At 53.1% G+C, this 20,657-nt stretch overlaps 2 protein-coding genes across 8 annotated transcripts; one reads left to right on the forward strand and one right to left on the reverse strand.

Annotated features, from left to right (window-relative positions):
- The first annotated feature begins 1,217 nt into the window (after positions 1 to 1,217).
- CAMKK2 (calcium/calmodulin dependent protein kinase kinase 2) lies at positions 1,218 to 12,304 on the forward strand. 6 transcript variants are annotated; one of them, XM_035340569.1, is made up of 18 exons: positions 1,218 to 1,324; positions 1,817 to 2,283; positions 3,014 to 3,061; positions 3,427 to 3,480; positions 3,616 to 3,667; positions 3,768 to 3,901; positions 4,595 to 4,631; positions 4,817 to 4,838; positions 4,935 to 5,023; positions 5,127 to 5,326; positions 5,412 to 5,465; positions 5,691 to 5,764; positions 6,029 to 6,116; positions 6,360 to 6,455; positions 6,869 to 6,997; positions 8,462 to 8,562; positions 8,962 to 10,545; positions 10,663 to 12,304. In XM_035340569.1, the coding sequence occupies exons 2-17, from the start codon at positions 1,873 to 1,875 to the stop codon at positions 9,035 to 9,037; spliced, it is 1,665 nt and encodes a 554-aa protein (XP_035196460.1). In that variant the 5' UTR covers positions 1,218 to 1,324; positions 1,817 to 1,872; the 3' UTR covers positions 9,038 to 10,545; positions 10,663 to 12,304. The 6 variants fall into 6 exon arrangements, with proteins under 6 accessions (XP_035196460.1, XP_035196461.1, XP_035196462.1 ...); XM_035340570.1 differs by having other exon boundaries at positions 8,965 to 10,545; XM_035340571.1 differs by lacking the exon at positions 6,360 to 6,455.
- Positions 12,305 to 12,609: 305 nt separating this feature from the next.
- P2RX4 (purinergic receptor P2X 4) lies at positions 12,610 to 20,592 on the reverse strand. Of its 2 annotated transcripts, XM_035340705.1 has the most exons (12): positions 20,117 to 20,586; positions 18,468 to 18,615; positions 17,401 to 17,472; positions 17,233 to 17,305; positions 16,660 to 16,756; positions 16,388 to 16,468; positions 16,140 to 16,281; positions 15,683 to 15,819; positions 14,302 to 14,395; positions 14,149 to 14,214; positions 13,967 to 14,062; positions 12,610 to 13,267 (listed from the first exon to the last, which is right to left on the reverse strand). In XM_035340705.1, the coding sequence occupies exons 1-12, from the start codon at positions 20,245 to 20,247 to the stop codon at positions 13,235 to 13,237; spliced, it is 1,170 nt and encodes a 389-aa protein (XP_035196596.1). In that variant the 5' UTR covers positions 20,248 to 20,586; the 3' UTR covers positions 12,610 to 13,234. The 2 variants fall into 2 exon arrangements, with proteins under 2 accessions (XP_035196596.1, XP_035196597.1); XM_035340706.1 differs by lacking the exons at positions 12,610 to 13,267; positions 13,967 to 14,062; positions 14,149 to 14,214; positions 14,302 to 14,395 and adding an exon at positions 14,884 to 14,969 and having other exon boundaries at positions 20,117 to 20,592.
- Positions 20,593 to 20,657: the final 65 nt, after the last annotated feature.

Below are 20,657 nucleotides of genomic sequence, written 5' to 3' on the forward strand. Positions count from 1 at the left end.
TTTTCCATACAGCAGAGGAAAAAAAAAACAAAACTTAAACTCCACCGCAGGAGTCATGAGGATGGTGCTGGGGTGACTTTTAGCCTCTTTACAGAACCCTGGGACGCCTGCTTGAATTAATCAGCCTTGATCTGTTTATCCTGCTCGAGCCAATTAACTCCCCGGTCCAGGGCACGCTCGCTTCCGAGCATTATTTCACACCTCCACTTTGTTGGGGCACGGCGGGACGGCTCTCGCGCTGCCATCGGGACGAGATGGGGACGGCTGCGTCCCCCTGGGGACCGGCGATTCCTTGGCCGTGGCCCCCCGCAGCGCTGCCTTTTTTGGTGCGTTTTGCCTGGGTGGCCGCGGCGCTCGGCCAGGGCGCAGGGCACGGCGTTTGGGCTCTGTCCCCGCTTCATGGGGTGGCTATTTATATACCCTGCCTGGCGCGCTTCCCAAAGCGATGCGGGCTGATGGAAACCGCCGCTGGGTCCGTCCGGGCCGATTTGGGGCAAAATCAGGGGGAGGGAGGGGTGTTCCTAATTATTTTAATGTCTTTTTGGAGCCTGCTTTTAAACGTGCTGCCGTGGTCCTAACGGCTTCGTGCATCCTGGTGCTGGGATGCGCTGCCAGCGGCACGGGGGGAGTTTTGCAGCCGTGGTTTCGCTGGCAGTGCCTGCGGGTCCCGGCTTTCTTGAATAGCGAAGCCCCGGCCAGGAGCGGATTGAGCGGTGTTTCTGAAATAGTTTGTCCTTGTTGCTGTTAGACAGCTTATTTATAGCTGTCGCATCGCTCGTGCTTCTCCGGAGCGGCGAGCTGCGCTGTGTCGGCGCGGCTGCGCTCGTTTCAGCGCCGGGTGAAGTAACTCAGGTTTACAGATCAGGGCTGGAAGTGGCAATTTGGCCTTCGGAAAGCCTGGAGGAGCGGGGCACCGCCTGAGCTCAGTACTTGCTCGTGTGCCGGGTGCAGCCCAGAAACTTCAGCACATCCGAGCGGAGCTAATTTTAACCCATGGCCTTGTTGAGGTGCAGGAGCTGGGCGGAAAACCCAGCGAAGCCTGGCCCTGGGCACTGATCCGGGGTGGTTTTATTCATTTGCAGCTCGTGGCGACTCGGAAACCTAGAAATTAGAAATGATGGCATGGCTCAGGAGGGACGGGTGGTGCCTTTGCCATGTGTGTGGCTGCCGGCCCCACGATGTGCTGCTAACAGAATCGCTGTCTTGTTTCTTCCGAGGTGCAGAAGTCCCGTTCTTACCAAGGAGGGAGCAGGGAGGAGGAGAAGCCGTGCGGATGCGGCGCGGAGGCGGTGAGCCTCGGGGCTGATCCTGCACCCCGTGCTTGGTGAGTGGCTGTGCGCCCCCGGGAGCTGCTTCGTTCGGGGGCAGTTTGGCAGAAATCTGCCCGTTACGAGAAGGAGAGACAGGAACCGAGTGGTGTTTATGTGCGCTTAGTGCAGGGCCTGATCCTGCCACGTTAAATACCACTTTGGGGGCCTGGTTGCTGAGTTCCCATAGGGAAAGTGATGGTGATGCTGTGCCCTGGGGGTGCTTAAATAAAGGGGGTGAGCAGAGCATGAGTGGTGGCCACTAATAAGGGGGGAAGAAGAATAATAAAGGGGGTAGAAGAAGAATAAAGGGGGAAGAACCCAGCCTGGTGCCACTTGGTTTCCTCCGATCATTTCACCTAACATTAGCTGAAGCCATTTTTTAGGTGTGAAAGGCCTTTAGGGACCTTCCCCATGCAGGATCCCACCCGTAGGCGAGGGAAGGGCACAAAACCTCCTTGGCCCGCACCAAGCCCTGACGCAGCCCTTGCGCAACTCTGTGCTCGCAGGTGCGCGTCCCCGTCGGAGCACTGCCAGCAGCCGGGATGAGGCCGGAGGCCTCGCCATGCCCTCGTGTGTCCCCGGCAGCTCACCCGTGGCCCCCCGGCCCCCGCACCGCAACGGAGGGCACAGCCAAGCACCCGGGCTGCCGCTGAGCGCCTGCCGCCGTGCCATGGAGTCGCTCATCGTGGTGACCGAGTGCGAGGCGACGGGGATGGCGAGCGAGGAGGAGATGAGCACGGCCGCCGGGGAGGATGGCCGGGAGCCGAGGGCGAAGCTGAACCTCTCCGGCCGAAAGCTGTCCCTGCAGGAGCGCTCGCACACCGCGCACTCGCCCAGCAGCAGCGACGGTGCCAGCGAGCGCTTTATCTACCCGTCCCTGCCCTACTCGCCGGTGACGTCCCCGCACTCGTCCCCGCGCCTGCCGCGGAGGCCGACGGTGGAGTCCAACCGAGTCTCCATCACGGGACTGCAGGTGAGGCCGCGGGCCTCCTGCCCCCTCCTCCCGCTTCCCTCCCTCGTATTTTTGGGGTGAAGTCCGCAGTGGGAGGGTGGCAGGGTCCCGGTGCATCCCTGGCTGTGGGGACAGCCCCAAGCTGGGGGACTGCATGGCTCCCTGGGTTAATGCAGTGAGGAGAAGGGGTTGTCTGCCTTTCCCAGTGCTGCCAGCTGTGTTTCGGGAGAGCTGGTGGGTGGTGGGGTGCGGAGCAGCCAGAAATCAGAGCCTGCCCCATGCTTAATCCGTGCCCAGATGCCCGCAGATTCACTCTTTAGCTCCATTCAGGAATTAGCCATTTTTGGTGTTCCCCTTAAAAAAGACAGACCTCAATGAGGCTCGGAGAGAAAAACTGTACTGCCTGCCCCGGCCGTCTCAGCACCGACAGCAAACAGGCAGCAAACGCCCGCAGGGCAGCGCTTCGGCTGTCGAAATCCAAATATTTGGTGCCCGGCAAGCGTTAAAGCCCCGGGGCTGCCAATCGCCGCCGCTGCCCTTCGTGCTCTGGTGTCGCATGAGCGGACAACGCCGCCTGCCCGCTGGTGGACGTTAGTAATTAGCTGTCTCTCAACAAGCCGGCGCGTGGCCGCGTGGCGTTATTGCTGATGAACCCAAGCTCTCTGGCTCCGTCCTGGAGCTGCCAGCCTGGGCGTGGAGGGCAGCGGCCACGCGCCTCGGCTCCTGGCGGATTCGCCCTCTCTCCCCGCAGGACTGCGTCCAGCTCAACCAGTACAAGCTGAAGGATGAGATCGGGAAGGTGAATATTCTCCGGCTTCGGGGATGGGGTGGGAATCCAGGGTGGGAACGCGTTGGTTTTGCTCTTGCTTTCAACCCAAGTGACATCGATCACAAATGTAGCCCTTCTCCGTGGCAGCTCCCCTGGCTCTTTAGGGCGATGCTGGTCTTTCAGGGTTGTACCCGTTGATTTATTTATTTTATTTATCATTATTTGTTCCCTTTCTGACAAAACGGGGTATCTGAGCCTTTCTGTGTCCTCCTGGGGCACCGTGCTCCTCGCTGATCCCCGGCATTGCCTGGGGTTTGCAGAGGAGCCTGGCTTGGTGCTGTTTTTTTGTTTTTTTTTTTTTTGGATGCGTCACCCATGGCTGTGCTCCTCTCTAGGGCTCCTACGGCGTGGTGAAGCTGGCCTACAACGAGGACGATAACACCTACTATGTGAGTGGTGCACGGCCCTGGAGCACGCTGCGGGGACAGGGACGAGGATGGTGACGGGGACAGGGATGGGACAGGTCCCCTCCACCGACCCCTTTCCAATTTGCCCCAAATCCCACCGCTTCTCCCTTCTTGCAGGCAATGAAGGTTCTCTCCAAAAAGAAGCTGATGAGGCAGGCGGGCTTCCCCCGTAAGTGGCACCCGGCGGCGTGACAGCTCTGGGGCAGGCAGCACCTCGGGGACATGGGCGGCTCGGTGCCATTCCCACCCCATTTTTGCCTTTCCTGCAGGCCGCCCGCCGCCCCGCGGGGCCAAAGGCGCCTCGGAGGGCTGCGTGCAGCCCAAGGGGCCCATCGAGCAGGTCTACCAGGAAATCGCCATCCTGAAGAAGCTGGACCACCCCAACGTGGTGAAGCTGGTGGAGGTGAGCAGGGGCGGGCCACCGGGCCACCAGCGGGGACGGAGGAACCGTGGACGGGCTGGGATTGGGGTGGAGGGGCCGGGCAGCTTCCGATTGTTGCAGCTCCACGTTTTCCCTGTTATGAAAGGTCTTTTCTTCCCTCCTTCCCCCGCCAAATAATTTTCTTTCCTGCACAGAAGGAGAAGTGCAGAAATAATTTGCTTCCTCTGAGGATGCGGATCAGTTTTGGGGAGGAAGCGGTGTGTCCGTGGGCTCTGCAGCCGCACTGCCCACCACCCACTGCCTGCGTGAAACGGTCCAGAGGAAACAAAACCTGAGAATTAAGGAGGGGCAGGCTGGAATTCATTTGGCTTATGAGTCAGATGATGCTTCCTGCGTGTTTTAAATATTTATTTCTAACACATCTTTTCTCTTATTCTTCCCCCACCTTGTGGGTAGAAGCTCCGAGATTAGCAGACCGAACCCACGGGTTTTTAAATTAAAATGTCATGAGCAGGACCCGAGGGTGGGTGGGAGCTCACAGCCTGCCAGCACCCCCCCTCCTTGCCCTCCCTGAGCTCCTGGAGGGGCTCGGTGCAAAACTGAGGTGGCTGATGCAAAATAAATTGCAACTTTCCACTTGCAAGGCAGGGTTTTTTTTGTTTGTTTTGTTTGTTTTTTATTATTGTCTCATTTCCTTTCTGCTTCTTTGGGCAGGTGCTGGATGACCCCAGCGAGGACCACCTGTACATGGGTAAGTGCCTGCAGTCCATCCCCCCACATCTCAGGGCGTCTGCTTATGGGGCAGGGTCCCTGCAGGCTGCACGGGGAATTTTTCACAAATTCCTCATTCAAATAATTGCTTTTGTGCTGAGACCATGCTCAGAGGAGCTTGCACCTGTAGGTAATCAGTAATCACTGTTCCTTTCTCTGTTTCAGTGTTTGAACTGGTGAAGCAAGGGTGAGTTTTCCAGATTTGCCCCCCCGACACGTTAATACGGGGCCCCTTTCAGCACCTCCGGCCGGGAGCCAGCTCTGTCCTCTGTTCCCTGTGCAGCCCCGTGATGGAAATCCCCACCCTGAAACCTCTCAGCGAGGACCAGGCTCGGTTCTACTTCCAGGACCTGATCAAGGGCATTGAATACTGTGAGTGCGGACAGCGCGCGATTCCTCATTTGTATTGTTCCTGCCCCCGGGGGCTTGGCTCCTGCCTTCCTCTGCTGCATCCGTTGTTTCCCTTCCCTTGCAGTGCACTATCAGAAGATAATCCACCGGGACATCAAACCTTCCAACCTCCTCGTGGGGGAGGACGGGCATGTCAAGATCGCCGACTTCGGCGTCAGCAACGAGTTCAAGGGAGCCGACGCTCTCCTAACCAACACGGTGGGCACCCCCGCCTTCATGGCCCCAGAGACGCTCTCAGAAACCAGGAAAATCTTCTCTGGGAAGGTATCTAATAGTGATTTTTTTTTTGCTTAATAACCTTCCTTGCACGTGCTGTTGCAGATCTGAGGATGCTTCCTTCTCTCCGCAGGCTTTGGACGTGTGGGCCATGGGAATCACGCTGTACTGCTTTGTGTTTGGGCAGGTAACGGTATTTTGCAGTGCTGGTTTTGTTTTGGTGCCTGCATCCAGCCAGTGCCTGGCTGGATTTTGGGGACAGGAGCTGTTTTAGTAATTTGGCCATTTTTAGTCAAATGTTATTTCCCTATAAGCATCTCCCTGGAACCCCACGAGCCCCCAGTGCTCACCAGCCCACCCTGCTCCTGCTCAGAGGCTGTTCCTTTCCTCACTGCTCTTTTCTTTGCGGCAGTGTCCTTTTATGGATGAAAGGATCCTGAGTTTACACAATAAAATCAAGACCCAAACGCTGGAGTTCCCAGACCAGTAAGTACTCAAAAACAAAAACCCCGCACCCCACCCCCAACAAACACAACCCCTAAACTTTCAGCTCTTATTTTAAAGTGCATCCACGCTGTTATCCTGGACAGACTCCATTTTCTGGGGCTCTCCCAGCTCCACGCGTGTGGGACCATGCTCCACATTGCCCCAAACAGGGATATTTTGGTTCCCTGGGGCAGTTTGGGGTGAACGGCAGCTCCGTGCCTGGGGCTGGGTCCCTGTCTCATCTCTCCCCTCTCCTCTCCCAAGGCCAGAAGTTACGGATTTCTTGAAGGATCTGATTACGCGTATGCTGGATAAAAATCCCGAATCGAGGATTTCGGTCCCCGAAATTAAGGTACTGACCCAAAAACCTGGTGGTGGCCGTGGCTTCACTTTCGTGGGGCTCTCCTCGCTCGGCTTTTTCGGGCTCAGTTTGCTCGCGCCAGGCTAGGTCTTCCCCGTGTGCCCAGGGCCCCCGGGCAGGTAAGTCCCTGCTCCTTTCCCTGCTCCGGGGCCCGCTCAGCTTTGGGACCTTTGGTGCCTCCAGAAGTCGCAGGCAACGGAAATCCCCTGAGCCTGGTATTTCCTCTGCTACCAGGCAAGTACCTTGCAACAGCCTTTGGCAGGAGATTTCTGGTCCTTCGCCCCTGCGGGAACCTGGAAGGGGCGAGAAGCTGAGAAAATGGAGACGAAGGTAGGGGGAAAGGATTGCGGGGGATTTGCCAAACCGGTCCGTGCTCCTCCAGCGGCTGCCCGGGACGCCAGCTGTGCGGGCAAGGAGACAAAGGGGTTTCTGCCTGGATTAATTCCGGTCCGAGCCCGGGGCTCGATGGGGCTCCCCATCACGGCTGTTCCTGCGTGCGGTCTGGAGGAAATCCCCTCTGTAAGATAAGAGTGGCGATAGGTCTTCTGTAAAACCCACGGGGGCGCGGTGTTGCAGCGCTGCACGGCGCCGAGGTGGGACGCCGAGTCTCTCCCGTGCTCCCTCGCATTTCGGAAGGGTACAGGCGCCGTAGCTTGGGCGAGGAGATGCGTTTGCCAGGCCTGTGTGGTTGGAGTTACGAAAAAGAGGCAATCGTCCCTGACAGGCTGTGTTATTAATTGAAGTTGCACCCTTGGGTCACCAAGAACGGAGCGGAGCTGCTGCCCACCGAGGACGAGAACTGCACCCTGGTGGAGGTGACGGAGGAGGAGGTGGAGAATTCGGTCAAGCACATCCCCAGCCTGGCCACCGTGGTGAGTATGAGCAAGGCGCGGTGAGCGCGAGCGGCCTGTGGGTGCAAAGACCCGATGGGCAAAAGCCCAGGATGAGAGCAAAAACCAGGTGAAAGAGCTCGGGCTCTGGGACCGGGTCTGGCCCTGGTTTCGGGCAAGGGGACCAGGTGCAGGGAGATGCCACTGCCTGCAGCCATTCCTGGTGAATTCGACCTCTGCTTGTGTTCAGGGTTTTTATTCTCTGCAGCACCCAGCAGTGGCAGTGCCACAGTGTGACCACAGTGTGGAGAAGGATTTATCTTGGGTTTTGAACCTCGTGATCTCCTTGGGTGCCTGCTAGTCCTTATTCTAGGAGACAGTGAATGAGCATTGGTAGCTCCCTGGCATGGCAGTGTCTGCCTTCAGACACCCAGGCTGTGACTTCTGGACGTAGAGGCCTCCCTCGAGGAGGAACTGAGCCCTTTTGAACCCCCTTTTCCATTCTGGGGCTGTGCCCACATCTGGCTCCATTTCCAGAGCTCTCTCCCAGCGTGTTTCCTTCAGCCCCAGATGTTTTAACGTGCAACTGTACCTTGCTCCACGCAAGACTAAAATCCAGCTCTTGCTCTAAAGCCATTGCAGCAGATGAGGGTTGGTTTTTCCCAGTTCAGCCAGTTTGAGTGCTGGCGGCAGGGGCAGGCGGCCCAGCACTGCTGACCCCCCCTTGAGAACCCAGCTGGGTTCAGCCCAGCTCAGGGTGAATCAGGGGAGTGTGTTACTGGGAACCTTTTTAAATAACGCTCCGCCTGCGGGTAGATTTGAATTTTCCCATTTGCATTTGTTCCTCAAAATTACCCTCCAGCCCCTCATCTCCGTGCATCCAACTGCGGGCGCCACGCTCGAGTGCCAGCCGCACGTGGCTTTGACTCCGAAATAAAATAAATGCCTTCCCCCACGGGACCCGGCTGGCACGGGCATTTCACGTGTGTGAGGGCTCTCACTGCATGGTGCTGAGCAGATAGGGAACCCAGAGAGGGAAGAGAAGCAATAAAAACTCAGCTGGGGGTTCCCAGGTGCCGAGGGAAAACTGTGCTGGTTCCTTCCTTCCCCTCTCCCCATCAAGGCATGGGGAAATGCATTTTTCAGCCAGGTAATCGTGGGCAAACGGGGATTTGCAGTTAAGGAATTCAAGAATTGTCGAAACCTGCTTCCGTGGGGGAGGAAAGGATCCCACGCTTGGTTTTGCTCTGGTGCCCAGCCTCATGCCAAGCGTGGCTGTCATCTGTGCCCTCATCTGTTGTACCGTGGCTTTCAGACGAGGATACAGTCTCCGTGTTAAGCAGTGAGAGACTTGTAAACGTGTTTTTATTTATTTTATTTTTTTAAAGAAAGGGAATGTTGTTTTCAGTAATTTTCTTTGTTGGGCACAAGGGTTGGATGCTCCCGTTGCTCTTGAATGAAAGCAAATCCAGTAACACCCTGACCAACCCCAACCTGGTCTTGCAGATCTTGGTTAAAACGATGATCCGGAAGCGATCCTTCGGGAACCCGTTCGAGGGCAGCCGGCGGGAGGAGCGCTCGTTGTCCGCCCCTGGGAACCTGCTGCCGTAAGTGTGGGACGCCCGCGGCCTGCCCTGCACCCCGGCCAGGACGTTAACACCGTGCTCTGTCTGACCATGGCTCCTTTGTGGGGTCTAGGGGAGCTGGGGTTTGTGAAGTCAAGCATCCTTGACCCAGCGTATTTTTTTATCCCTCTGGAGCGGGGTCAGGATATTTCTGGGTCGCCCTGCCTGCACATGGTGCCACTTATCCCTGCTTTCCCGAGGGAAGGGGACAGCCAGGAGCACTGGGAGCTCCAGCCTGGCTCCAGTGCCTGCCCAGCCCTTTCCCCAGACACCCACGAAGCGACGCGATGGCAGCAGGCTTCCTCCTCCCTCTGTCCCCCTCACCCTGCCCCAAGCAAATTGCGGTGGAGGAGGCTTAAACCGCTTGCCGTCCTTTTAAAGCAGGAAGCAAGGCAGCGAAGATAACCTGAAATGCAACGACTTGCCCGACGTGGGAGAGGAGGAAGTCCTTTCGTGAACGGCCGCTTTACGGTTCTGTTGAGCAACTCGGTCCGGGGCATGTTCTAAAGCGTGCGGCTGAGGATGAGCGACATTAACAGAGCCCGCACCAAACGCAGCATGACGCGGCGCTATTTCAGTGTAACGCTGGGTGTAGAGCTTACATAGCAGCATGTTGTAAGACATCCAACTACCGTATCCGTCATAACCATTGAACATCTCTGATTGCTTGGACCGCAGACTTCTCGTGGGGGAAAAAAAAAGAAGGTGCTGGCAGATCCCGGAGAGGTGAGCGATGCGCTGTTGCTGCTCAACACCATTGCAAAAAAGAAAAAAGGAAAAAAAAAAGCAGTCAAACAAACAAAAAAGAAAGAGTTTGGAACTGCTTTTACTTGGTTTTTCATGCCAAAAAACTTCGGGCACTATCGCCAACGTCCCAGGGGTGTTGTATGCCCATCTCGTGTGCACGTGCAGAAGTGTGAAGCTTTTGCAGAGCGGCATGCGCGGCAGCCAAACTACACTCACGCACTTCGAGGGTTCACGACCTGCCAGAAACATTGCATCTATTTCTCGTCGTTCTGTTTGGGTTTTAATTGACACCTTTTTAACTGCATGGGAACAAAGCAAAACCCACCTTTTCAGCTTTTTTTTTTTTTTTAAGAATGCCTACCTTTGTGAGCCGAGTTGTATTAAACAGCATCTTCAGGACGTTCAGAAAGTGAGGCTAATTGCAGCGTTCGAGGACGCTGCCTCTCCTGAGGTCTTGGTGTTGGTGGGACTGCCAATGGGTAAGTTCAAGAGTCAGTGTTTGAAAGGAAAAGGTACTTAAGGGCTTAAGTTCAGTCTGAACTATTTTTGCTGCAGACATCAGAGTGAAAGGTGGTGTTTAGCTGAATGTTTTGAACAGCAGAGGAAGCACTAACAAAAGTTTGTTTCTAAATCTTTTACTTGATCTAGATAGCTATACTAGTAAATATAAAATTCAGGGTAAAATCCTTCACTTCCATGTACATTACATGGTTTACTACAATTAAAAATAATACAACTTATGCTATTTTTTAAGTATAGACTTAGGGCTTGCTTAGACTTTAAGATCTTAATGAAATACTTAGATTAGCTAGTAATTTTCAAAGAAACCTTTTGTTTTCCAAACTCTTCATTTGGATTTTGGGGCCAATGCTGTGTACTTTTTGCAAGTTCGTTACCAGTAATTTGTGAATGCCTGTGGATCAGAGGCTCGTTAGTAAATTGTGTACCTAATTCATGGATTGTTTCTTATGAAGAGCTCCTTCACCCGCAGTCAGATTTCTCTGATCATTTTGTGGTGCTTGTTGAGGAAAAAAAAAAAAATCGTGTAGTGGGAGAGACTGTGGCTTCTGGACTCACGTTCCCAAGGTCTCTGTGCTCGGACAAAGCTGGAGAGCGGCAGCGTGTAGGTGAGCTGGCGGAGATCAGGGTTTGGCTGAGCGAAGGGGTCCGGGTAAGTACGGCTGTCCTGTGGCTGGAGCGTGGGGCCGGGAGGAGAAGGTCGGACTTCTTGTCTCAGCCTCGCGCCACTGATGCGGTTCTGCTGGGAGAGGGGGATCCAAACATCCTGAGGGTGCGAGGGACGGTTAGGCTGAACTCTTTGTCCTGAGGAGGGAGGTGCTTTAGGAAACTGAAGTGTTAGGAGTGGTGGGATTGCTGCCTGCTGACCCGGCCGCAGCTGCCCTGTTGTAGGCTTCTAGGACGTGGCTGTTCCCTCGTCTTCCGTCACCTCGAGCGCCGCCAGCAGCAGAGCGCTGAGGCTCTTGGCTGCGGTCGGACCTGGCCCAGTAAGTCCTGGCTCTGATGGGTCCTTGTTGAAGTCGGGTGGCGTTAGTGAGCGCACAGGTGCCTGCACAAACTGCCCCGCACGTCTTTTGATCACCTGAAGCGATGCTCCCCTTAGGTTGCAATTCATTGCTGAAAGATCGTGCTGCTGGCCTCTCTCTGAAAGCAGTGCCTCTGGTTTGTGATTTGGGAGCAGTACGGTGGCTTTGGGAGCCCTAAGATGCACTGTTTTCCTCCCATTTTCGTCCAAGGCTATGCCAAAGCCCTGCAGCTTCGGCTATGGGAAAACCAAACAGGTAACTTGGGTGCCAGCACTACTCCAGCTGCCTCCTCCCATCTCTGAACAGGATTTATTCATCGTGGAAACGATGACCGGGAGTGGGCAGCTTGGTTCTATAACCTTGTAAATGGGTTTATTCTGAGGGGAAAAAAAAAAAGGAAAAAATATATATAAAAAAAGGGGGGGGGGGATCTGATTACTTGTAGCTGGTGCGTAGTGATGTGTGTGGTGTGTTTTTGTTAGAGGTGAGCGAGCTGTAGCGATGCTCCACGCTGAGCGTCTCCAGCTGGTGACTTATTTGGCAGGTGCCTAGCAAGACAGTTTAAATTTACCAAACAGGATTGCTGGGTGCAATGCAGCTTCTGAACAGAACCTCCACCAGTTCCTTGATGCCCCATCACTTGCTGGGGCTCAGATGCTAGCACAGATCGGTGTCTTACGGACAGTGTGGGTTTGGTTCGTACAGATCCTAAGGCTCAGCACTTCCCGACGGTGCTCTGCAGAAGGCTTGTCTCTTAGTGCCAGCTCTGGTAAGGCTGCAGCCAAATGCACGTTTCCAAAAGAAACTCGATGTAGATTTTCTCGTTCATTCGTTCTGTTGAAAGCGTAAAGCTTGGGTGTGTGAGGAAGATGTATCTCAATGCATGACCTGTTAGAGAAGCTGTACTGTATGTTTCAATCTGCCCAGTTCCCTGTCTGCTGTTCCTTAGTAATAAAGCTCGCTTTTTTCTTACAGTGAAGTCAACATTTTGCTTGTGCCTTGGAACTGGGCTTACAGCTTGATTTCCCCAATTCCCCTCCTTTCAAGCGAGCCCAGCGCTGACTGTGGGGTTAATGCTGGGTACGAAGCCTCTTGGGCTCTGAAAGCACACGGGAAATAGCTATGGGGAAACCAGGCCTCTTGTGCTGAGTGGTTTTCTTGGTGGTCCCCTCTTACCTATCAGACAACTGATCTGTTTCTTTTCTAGAGTCCTGAATATTGGCAAATTTTTATACTGTTTGTTTAACGACCAAGGCTTGTGTTTCATTCCTACCCCTTTATTACGCAGTTAACTTTATCAGGTGTATCAAGTTTAAATACTGTGTATTTACCACTTTTAAATTATATTATCTAAGAAGAAAACAACGAAGTGTTTTTCCACACAGCTGTTCAAGCTCCTCTGTACATGTTGAAATAAATGACATGCAACCACAGCCTGAGCTACTTGATGAAGGGGGAACCATGGTCCTGTTTGACTGATCTTTATCAAACTCTGAGATGTTGCTGGTCGAAAGAGGAGTCCGAAAGCTCCTTCCTGTATTACTGAAGTCTGGTGGGATTTTGGACAAGGAGGAGGTCACGGTGGATCTCGATGTGAATTATCTGGGGGCTGTTCATGTGCACAGACTACACCTGACTCCTGGAAAGACACCCTTTGAGTTGTTACTCTCAGCTTGGTACTCAGAGCAGCAGCAGGCAAATCAAGAATGAAACAGAACAAAAATGCAGCTTGCAGGACTCCAAGAGGGATGACAGAAGTTAACATTTTATTAAAAAAGAAAGCACATTTTAGCACAGTGGCATAAAACAGACAAAACAGAAAATAAATCCTGTAACCAGTAACCCATGTACCATAGCACAATGGAATCAGGCACCACTTTATCTCAATTTGTGGCCACTGGAGCATAGAGACAATTGAAGGAAGTCTCACCTAAACATCACCATCCCTCAGGGTGAGGAAAAGTAACCGGATAACTGCTCTCCTAAGGTTAGGCAACACACGACAGGAGCCACGGTTGCTGTAAGGAAGAGCCTTTGCTGCTCTCTACTACCAGTGAGCTCAGGGAAAGGAGGACCTGAAATGACAATGACGTTATCCCAAGCTCACCTGGTGCAGAGGTCTGGCACAAAACCACGAGGCTCTGTATGTGCTTAGTGCAGTTAACCTGGAAAGAACAGACAGACCCAGTTCTCCCCTCTGGGGGTTGGTTCTGGCTAGCAAAAGGTGACGAGTAGTGAAGAACATCCCTTTCTTAGGTTTGTTCCCTCCTTCCTTCCAAGGAAGAGAGGGCGAGTCTCACAGCAAGGTCAGGGAAACATTCACAGCATCAGTTCACAGCAGCAGCTGGTGCTGCAGCAGCAGATCAGGAGTTGGTTCCGTATGTCTCGCTGTCTCCCTGCAAAGATCAGAGATTATCTGCCAGAAAACTGTTCTTCCGCTTCCTCTCACACAAAACCCTCTCTGCACAGGCGATCTACTATCTGCTACTGGACTCAGACTTCACAGTGCCAGTGGCACCAGGTCTTTTGACTCAGAAATCCTCCTTTTTCTGCACTTCCACCGAGCACAGGGCTGCAGAGCACAGCTCTGCCCTCAGCACCAGCCAAGCAACCCCATGAGAGGAAAGAGAGGGGCTAAGTCCTACTGGCCAGATGGATCTTTTAGATCCTGAAGGGGGATGGAACTGGCCATTGGCATCCTGGTCCCAGAAAACACCTGCCCAGGGGATGTTTGCTTGCAGCAGCAGGAGGCTCCAAAGGCTTTTGGGGGATTTGACAGCAGAACTCTTGTCTGCAGCTTGCGGGCGGCAAGTGCCAATGACGGCAACCCAGAAGAGAGATGCAGTGGGAGCACAAGTTCGTGAACATACACTTCCCCCTCTGAGAGTGGTTGCCCAGGAAACACAACAGCATTTTTTTCTAGTGTTTCTCCTCACAACAGCTCTGAAGTAAAAATGAGCTGCTCTGAGGAAGACAAAGTTTCCTCACAGCTGTGGTACAAAGCCTGGGTTTGATGTGGACTTTGTACATCCTGTTTCAGAATGCCTTCAGAATGGGAGGAGGAAGCATCTCACCCTGCCTTCATTGATGCTTACCATCTCAAAATCCTCCACATATTTGTACTTCTTCTCCCGATAGTAGTATTTCTTCTTCATGCAGTTCAGGACAACAAGGTCGCATAGCACTGTTGCCTAGTGGAGATTGGAAGAGTTTAAAGCAACGACCCTCAGAACTCAGCCACTGACCCAGAATTCAGTCCCAGTGCAGCATCACTTACCACTCCAAACAGCGCTAAGCCAGAGCCAATGTTAATCATTGTAGGAATTACATCAAATTTTCCTGCCTGGAAGACAGTCACAAGGGTAAATACGTTTTTTCTGCATCTCTGAAAGCCCTCACCCCACAGCCTCCAGGAATGAAGTTGCCCTACCTTTCCAAACACTATGATATCAAAGCGGATTCCGTAGGCTTTGACAAGTGTCCGTGATTCAATGCCACTACTATCCTTGTAGTATTTTGCAAACCTAGAAAAAAAAAAAAAAAGGTAAGATCAGAGCTTAGCTGCAAATGTCGAGGTTCCTTATGTGATTCTCATGCAGCATCCAGGTGTGTTCCCCATCCCAAAAGGATGGGCTAAACATTTGTACTTCCACGGATGAGGTTACATGCAAGCAAGCACATACGGGAGAAAAGCCCAGAGGAGGCAAGCTTAAGACTGCAGTTAGCAGCAGCTCATTCAGGAGACTTCTAAAGCATAGGGAAGAGAGGAAGTTCGGTGAGCAGAAGGACAGATGGGGAGAAATTCAGCCACACGTGAGAATCAGCCCCTCAGGACAGAGGCAAGCAGGAGGCTGCAGGAGCGCAGCAGCCACAAGAGGGCAGGGCCGGGAGCAGGCAGCACAGCTCACAGCTCAGCTTGGCACACAAAGGCGGTTCCTTGTCCCACACAACGTGACTCGCACGCAAATGACACGGAAAAGGAATATGAACAAATAAGTGAGATTAGACTTACTCCGTCACATGGTTCACTAAGCCAGGAGGAAGCACAGAAGAGGGTAGAAGAGAACAGGAAGGATTGGTAAGGGGAGGCACCGTGGTCTGCAATTAGCAAGAGCATCTCAGAGCCTGCACCAGCTGGGCCCCGATATCCTCCAGCCTGTCTCATCACCCCCAGAACCTGCAGGCCTGGCACCTCCCAAACACGGACGTGCTCTGTCTGCACGGCAGCAGCCTCCCACCACACCATGAAACAATCCTCCTCGGCTCCTGTTTGAGTGAGGGACTGCAGACCCGAGATCATGGCCCAGGCTGGCAGTGAATTCACACAAGTTCTACCAAAAGCGATTCCCTCTGCTAACTGAGCTGGTGACACCAGAAACAAGCCAAGCCCTGAGCTGTTTCCTCATGAGCAGGACAGTTGCAGGGACCTTGGCAAGGTGGCCAATCCATACCATAGCTCTGAGCCTGGATGCAGCCAGCTGTCCAGCTCTGCTCTCAAACTGCTCTACTGGTGGTACTGAACCCACCCATACCAGCCAGCACGTGTACGTGGTGGTGTAGGCCAGAAGGATGCTCCTGGTGCAGATCTGGTCTTTGACTGACAGAGACACCTTCTAGAGGCTAGTTTTTCCCTCACCTTGTACAGTGAAGGAGGCCCTTCAGCCTCCCACCCCCGTGCTCCCTGCCCCCTGCATTTCACAGCATGAGAAAACCTCCAAATAAGTTTTACAGCATCAGAGAAAGCCTGCAACGCTGTGCCAACGGCAGACAGAGCCACAGGGAGATCAGGGTCCCTTCCATTGCCACATTACCTGAAGTTGTACCCGGGCGAGACGGTGTGGGCAGAGTCCTTGTTGTCAAGGCGCCGGAAGGAATATTTTGGCACACAGTGGGAAGCGGCTCTGTCGAGGTTGCAGTCCCACTTGATCTGCAGCCCCATGACTCCACCCTGCAGAGCGGAGGTTAGGAGCTGGTGAGCAGTCCAAGAGCCTGGGCAGCCTAGCACAGGGCTCCGTGCTGACCAGGACCCCGATGACTGGCTCACGATGCACTCCCAGTCAGTCTTTCACACTGCTGCAGGAGAACATAGCCCCACCCAAGGCAGCCAAGGCCAAATATTGCTAAGTAGAGTTGACTCTGCTCCCTCTGGCCAGGGCAGCTCTCTGTTTTGCAGCTAATCCATGTCCCGTGGCTCATGCCACCAGGCACAGGGGGACGATTACTTACTGCTCCTATCCTACACACCCGATATAAAGGTCTGCCAACTACCTCCACAGCCATCTCCTGGAAGTTCTGCCCTGCAGCTTCAACTATTTTCCCTAGACGAAAGATGGGGCAGAAGGGATCTGTCTTGGAGTCATAGATGCAGTTCTTGAGGTAAGTGGAGTTGATAGTGGGGAGGATGTTTCGTCTATAGGGGAACAGAGAGAGAAGATTTGTTGCATCATCTTCCACTTCTCCAGCTCCCCTTTACTGTCCAGGAGGCCAGGCAGCACAACACCTCGCACACTACTTACTTGGTGAAGTTGAATTTTGGATACCAAATATTGTTCTTCACCAGAATGGTGAAGTTCTCAGCTCCTTGCAGGAACGCTGGTCTGCAAAACAATAGAAAAAGTAAATAAGTTTCATTTGTATTTTCAGAAACGAGGCCTTTGATGATAACCTCTTTAGCTTTTCCCAACAGTAACACATAAGGAAGAAACCATTGGTTGTGGCAGAAACCAGCTGTGTACTGCTGGCCTCCTCTCAGGAGGGCCACCACAGAGTAAGAAGACAGAGCTCTCACTTGGGTATGTTATAGTCATCCTCCACAGGGCACCATGCAAAGACTTCACAGGTCTTGATGCTGTCGTTGTAATTTACACACTTCCCAGTTTGGATGCCTGGAAAGACATGCAAATGGAGACACTCCCAAGGAAAAGTAGAGGCAGTATTTGCCCTGCAATGTCTCCTCACTCTGCAAGGTGAAAGCAGTCTGCTCAGAAGGGACGTGCCACTGTCTAATCCCTCGTTATCTTCCATTGCAACTTCTAGTACAATTTCAGAGAAAGAAGCATTTTCTGAGTCAAATCCTCATCTATGCATGTGAAACTGCTTCATGGACTCAAGGTCTTGAAAAAGCTCTCACACTGTTTACTAACTCATCAAAGCACACACCCAGCCAGCATCCACCCAACACACTTAAACCCATCTGCTCTTCCCTGGAAGAAAAATGTGAGCTTCCTTTTCAGTTCTCTTAGGTAGGAAAGAATGAGAACAAGGAGACTCAAGTGGAATGCTGTTTCCTTCACAGGAGAGTGGGCACAGCACGGTGGTATCACAACACAGAATGAAAGAGCCCTTGCAGCAAGTTTCCTACCATTGCTGTGGGTGCTGACATATCCTGGAACACAGCTGTTGTTCTTGCTGCACTCTGTTTTATCATCTGGAAGCTGGACAGGAACAACAATTTAACAAAACTCCACAAACCATCCCTCCCCATACTCCTGACCACACCACGTAGGATTAATGCAGATCCTGTACCTACCTCTGGACATTGGCCTTGGGTCTGGTTTAGTGTGAATATCACATTGGTCATGACAAACACGCTATTCTCCTCCTGAGCATGCAAAGCAAGAAGGAAATTTAAGAGTGACAATACTAGGCAAAGCATATCCAAGGCACTGCCCCACATGTCAAAATGTCTTTACTGACAGAGCTGGGATGGTCCCGCAGAGGGGGCTTGCTTTGGACAGTGCAGGTATAGCAATAAAGGAGCAGGATCCCACAAGTATCGCCTGATGCCACTGCCTTTGGGCAGAGGAAGGAACGTGGGACTAGCAACCCCTTCTGTCCTCCCACTTGGCCCCTCCTTTTCAATGTGAGAACAGATCACAGAGCTATTCTGGGAGTTACAAGGCATGAGCAGGAATAAAAATCCAGCTGCAAGTTTGTTCACAACTCTCACTTTTTTCTTTCAATATATCTACTGAGTATTTGACCACCCTTGGTTTATTTCTGCAGTGAACACCGCTTCCATTACTTTCAGATCTATATGAGTTGGGAGCTGTTGTTTGCTCCTGCGCCATTAATATGCAAATATGATCACTCCGCCAAAAACTGGCTGAATACTATCACTTTTTTTTCTGCACCACAACTGACGCAGACAGAGTGACCCACAACTCGCAGCTTGGCCACGTCTGCCAACCCTGAAGGCCACGTACTGCCCACGCAGCGCAGATTCCTGCAGACACACCATCAATCAGTAACTACAGCAATAGCTCCTGTTCAGTTCCGGATCAGATGAGTGGCAGGGCTATTCCTGGGGCTTCTGCCAACAAATTATCTTTGAATTGTTTGCATTTGAGAGTAAGAGGGAGGATGTGGTTATTGCCACAACTTTTTCCTGAAGTCTGCAAAATTCTCCTTCATATGCATGCATACACACACACACACACTTTTCTTGAAACAAGCTTCCTAATCTGCTTTATTTGCTACGTTCTCATGCATAAAGGCCATGCTGGAGCAAAAGCTGCTCCAGACCTCAGTGGATTTTGGCAGAGCAGCAGCTGTTCCTCAGAAAACCCACCCTCTGCATGTCAAAGTGATTCATACCTGAGGAGGGATGACATAGTCAGCTACATCCCAGATCCTGGCTCCCAAGGAGGATGTGTTTGTCAGCGTTACTCCTTTCACCTTTGTGGTTACAGAACTGACCACAGAGTCTGTTTCTTGGTAGCCCTTCTCCCACACAAAGACCCAGCTGCAAGATAGGGATTGCAAGAAAAAAAATAAAAAAAAAATCATACCACACAACAAAAAAAAAACAGCTAAACATCATAGATTAGCACAGGCAGTGGGAATTTCACCTTTTTTCATGTGTAACCTGAAAAGGCAGGTCCATATAGTTTCATCATGTTTTTCTACAAAAGTCACAGGATCAGCAATCTCCCTTCTGATTTTTTTGAAGAGGTTTGTCAGTGTCTCATTACTGCATAACTGTATGTACATCCTCCCACTCCCACAGGTGAAGATCAGTTCACAAGGGAGGAAACATCACAGGGCTCTGGCATGGTCTCCACTACAATCCCCAGGCAAATATCACTTTGACTCGGTGCAGTCAGGATGGTTCTTACTGCTGTCTAGGAGGTGGGGGGTCAGGCCCTTCGGTTCTGGTCCACACCATCTATTTTTGGCCTTTTGTTTAGGTATTAAAGGAGAACGGGATGAAGTTTCCTTTCACCAGCTGCGTGAAGGAATGAGAAAGCCAGAGAGTGCACTGCAGAAAGCCCCTGCTAGTGAGAGGAGCGGAGCAGACACACCATCACACATGTGAGGAAACAACTCTCAGGATGACCAGTTAGTGACTTTTCCCAACTACTTGTTTTAAAGTTAAATAATTACAGTTTTCAGGTTTCCACTGGCACCTGCTGTAAAAGCTACACACTCATCCTTTGCTGCCAGTGAAAGATCCATCTTCTCAAAAAGCATTTCAGGACAACTGGAAATTAGGTTAACTTTGACAGCTTACACAGATATTTCATATATTCTCGGACTGGAGCAATCCAGACACAAAACACAACCTTTGCTCCCCTGAGGAAGGGCTGCCCCGGTTTTTCCCTGCTCCTAGGGATGGGGCCACACCGCAGGAGTAACTCCTGTCAGTAAAACACTGACCTGCTGCCTCCCTGGTCTCTCTTATGGCGGGCTGTCCACCACCCTGGTGTCAGGTCTTTCCTCACAACACAATGTTTTTTTTACCTCGTAAGAGCTTTTATATGTTATAAAACGCCACCTGTGACCTGGCTACAGGTGGGAGGGAAAGCAAACAACCCCTCTCCAAACTTTCTATGCCACTTACGTCCTTCTGATAAGTGATTTGAAGCAGTGAGGACCCAGTTACCGTCACCAACAGGCATACATCTGACCTATTCCTGGAGCTCGCCCCACATTTCTTCCCCCAAAACGCCTCTATCCCACACGCTCCCTCTCCTCAGGAACGACCCCAGCCCTCCCCAGCACCCAGGGCTTCGGCCTCCCCTCAGCGCCCCGGGGGTCGCTTCCCGCCCCCCAGCGCCTCCCTGACAGAACGGGGAACCCGGGCAGCCGCCGGCTCCTTCCCCTCAGCCCCGGGGAGCCTCCGCCTTTGGGACAGCCCCAGGCCGGTCCCTCCTGCCCCCTCAGCCCCTCGGGGCTCCCATGAGGAGCCGCCCGCCCTCCTACCTCACAGCAGCCTCCCCCCAACGCCAAGCCCCACCGCTCACCCGATCACGTAGGCGAGGATGGCGAGCTGCACCCCGCGGTTGATGAGCCCAACTTTGCGGCTGCGGATCAGGACGATGCGGGGGGTGTCGTATTCGAAGAGAAAACTCTGCACGGCCCCGCACGACACCATGGCGGCGGCAGGGAAGGACGAACCGGCCGCCCGCCGCCCTCCGGTCCCACACGCCGGGCAGCGGCCGCCGCGGCACCGCGGAGCCACAGCGCCCCGAGCAGCCCGGAGAGCGCCGCCGCAGCCCCCGGGGCTCGGAGCGGCTCCCGGAGCTTCCTCAGCTCGTTGCCCGTCTGTCTGCCCTGCGGCCTCTCCCCGGGCTGTTTTCGGCAGGGCAAGGGGGGTGCCCCGCGGCCCTGAGCCTCGGAGGGCGCCCCGGGATGAGCTGGGACAAGGCTCTGCCCACAAGCTTCCCTCAGCTTCCCCGGCAGGGCAGTGGGATGGCCTGGGGCCTAAAAATCCGGCTTCAAAGAAGGAAAAATGGGCACTTCTGGTCACCACTGGTGGGACCTGCTGTTAGTTTTTTTTTGTTT

This window comes from Oxyura jamaicensis, chromosome 15 (genome assembly GCF_011077185.1).
Source record: "Oxyura jamaicensis isolate SHBP4307 breed ruddy duck chromosome 15, BPBGC_Ojam_1.0, whole genome shotgun sequence".
NCBI lineage: Eukaryota > Metazoa > Chordata > Aves > Anseriformes > Anatidae > Oxyura > Oxyura jamaicensis.

What these genes read in the sequence shown, in the direction of transcription:
- CAMKK2 (XM_035340569.1), top strand. Translation starts at nt 1,873, where the DNA reads ATGCCCTCGTGTGTCCCCGGCAGCTCACCCGTGGCCCCCCGGCCCCCG. An exon ending in TTTGAACTGGTGAAGCAAGG is followed by an intron (nt 4,839 to 4,934) that starts GTGAGTTTTCCA and finishes TTCCCTGTGCAG; the next exon opens with CCCCGTGATGGAAATCCCCA. An exon ending in GCCCCTGGGAACCTGCTGCC is followed by an intron (nt 8,563 to 8,961) that starts GTAAGTGTGGGA and finishes GTCCTTTTAAAG; the next exon opens with CAGGAAGCAAGGCAGCGAAG.
- P2RX4 (XM_035340705.1), bottom strand. Translation starts at nt 20,247, where the DNA reads ATGGTGTCGTGCGGGGCCGTGCAGAGTTTTCTCTTCGAATACGACACC. An exon ending in CCCAAGGCCAATGTCCAGAG is followed by an intron (nt 17,306 to 17,400) that starts GTAGGTACAGGA and finishes GTTCCTGTCCAG; the next exon opens with CTTCCAGATGATAAAACAGA. An exon ending in TCCAGGAGATGGCTGTGGAG is followed by an intron (nt 15,820 to 16,139) that starts GTAGTTGGCAGA and finishes TCCGCTCTGCAG; the next exon opens with GGTGGAGTCATGGGGCTGCA.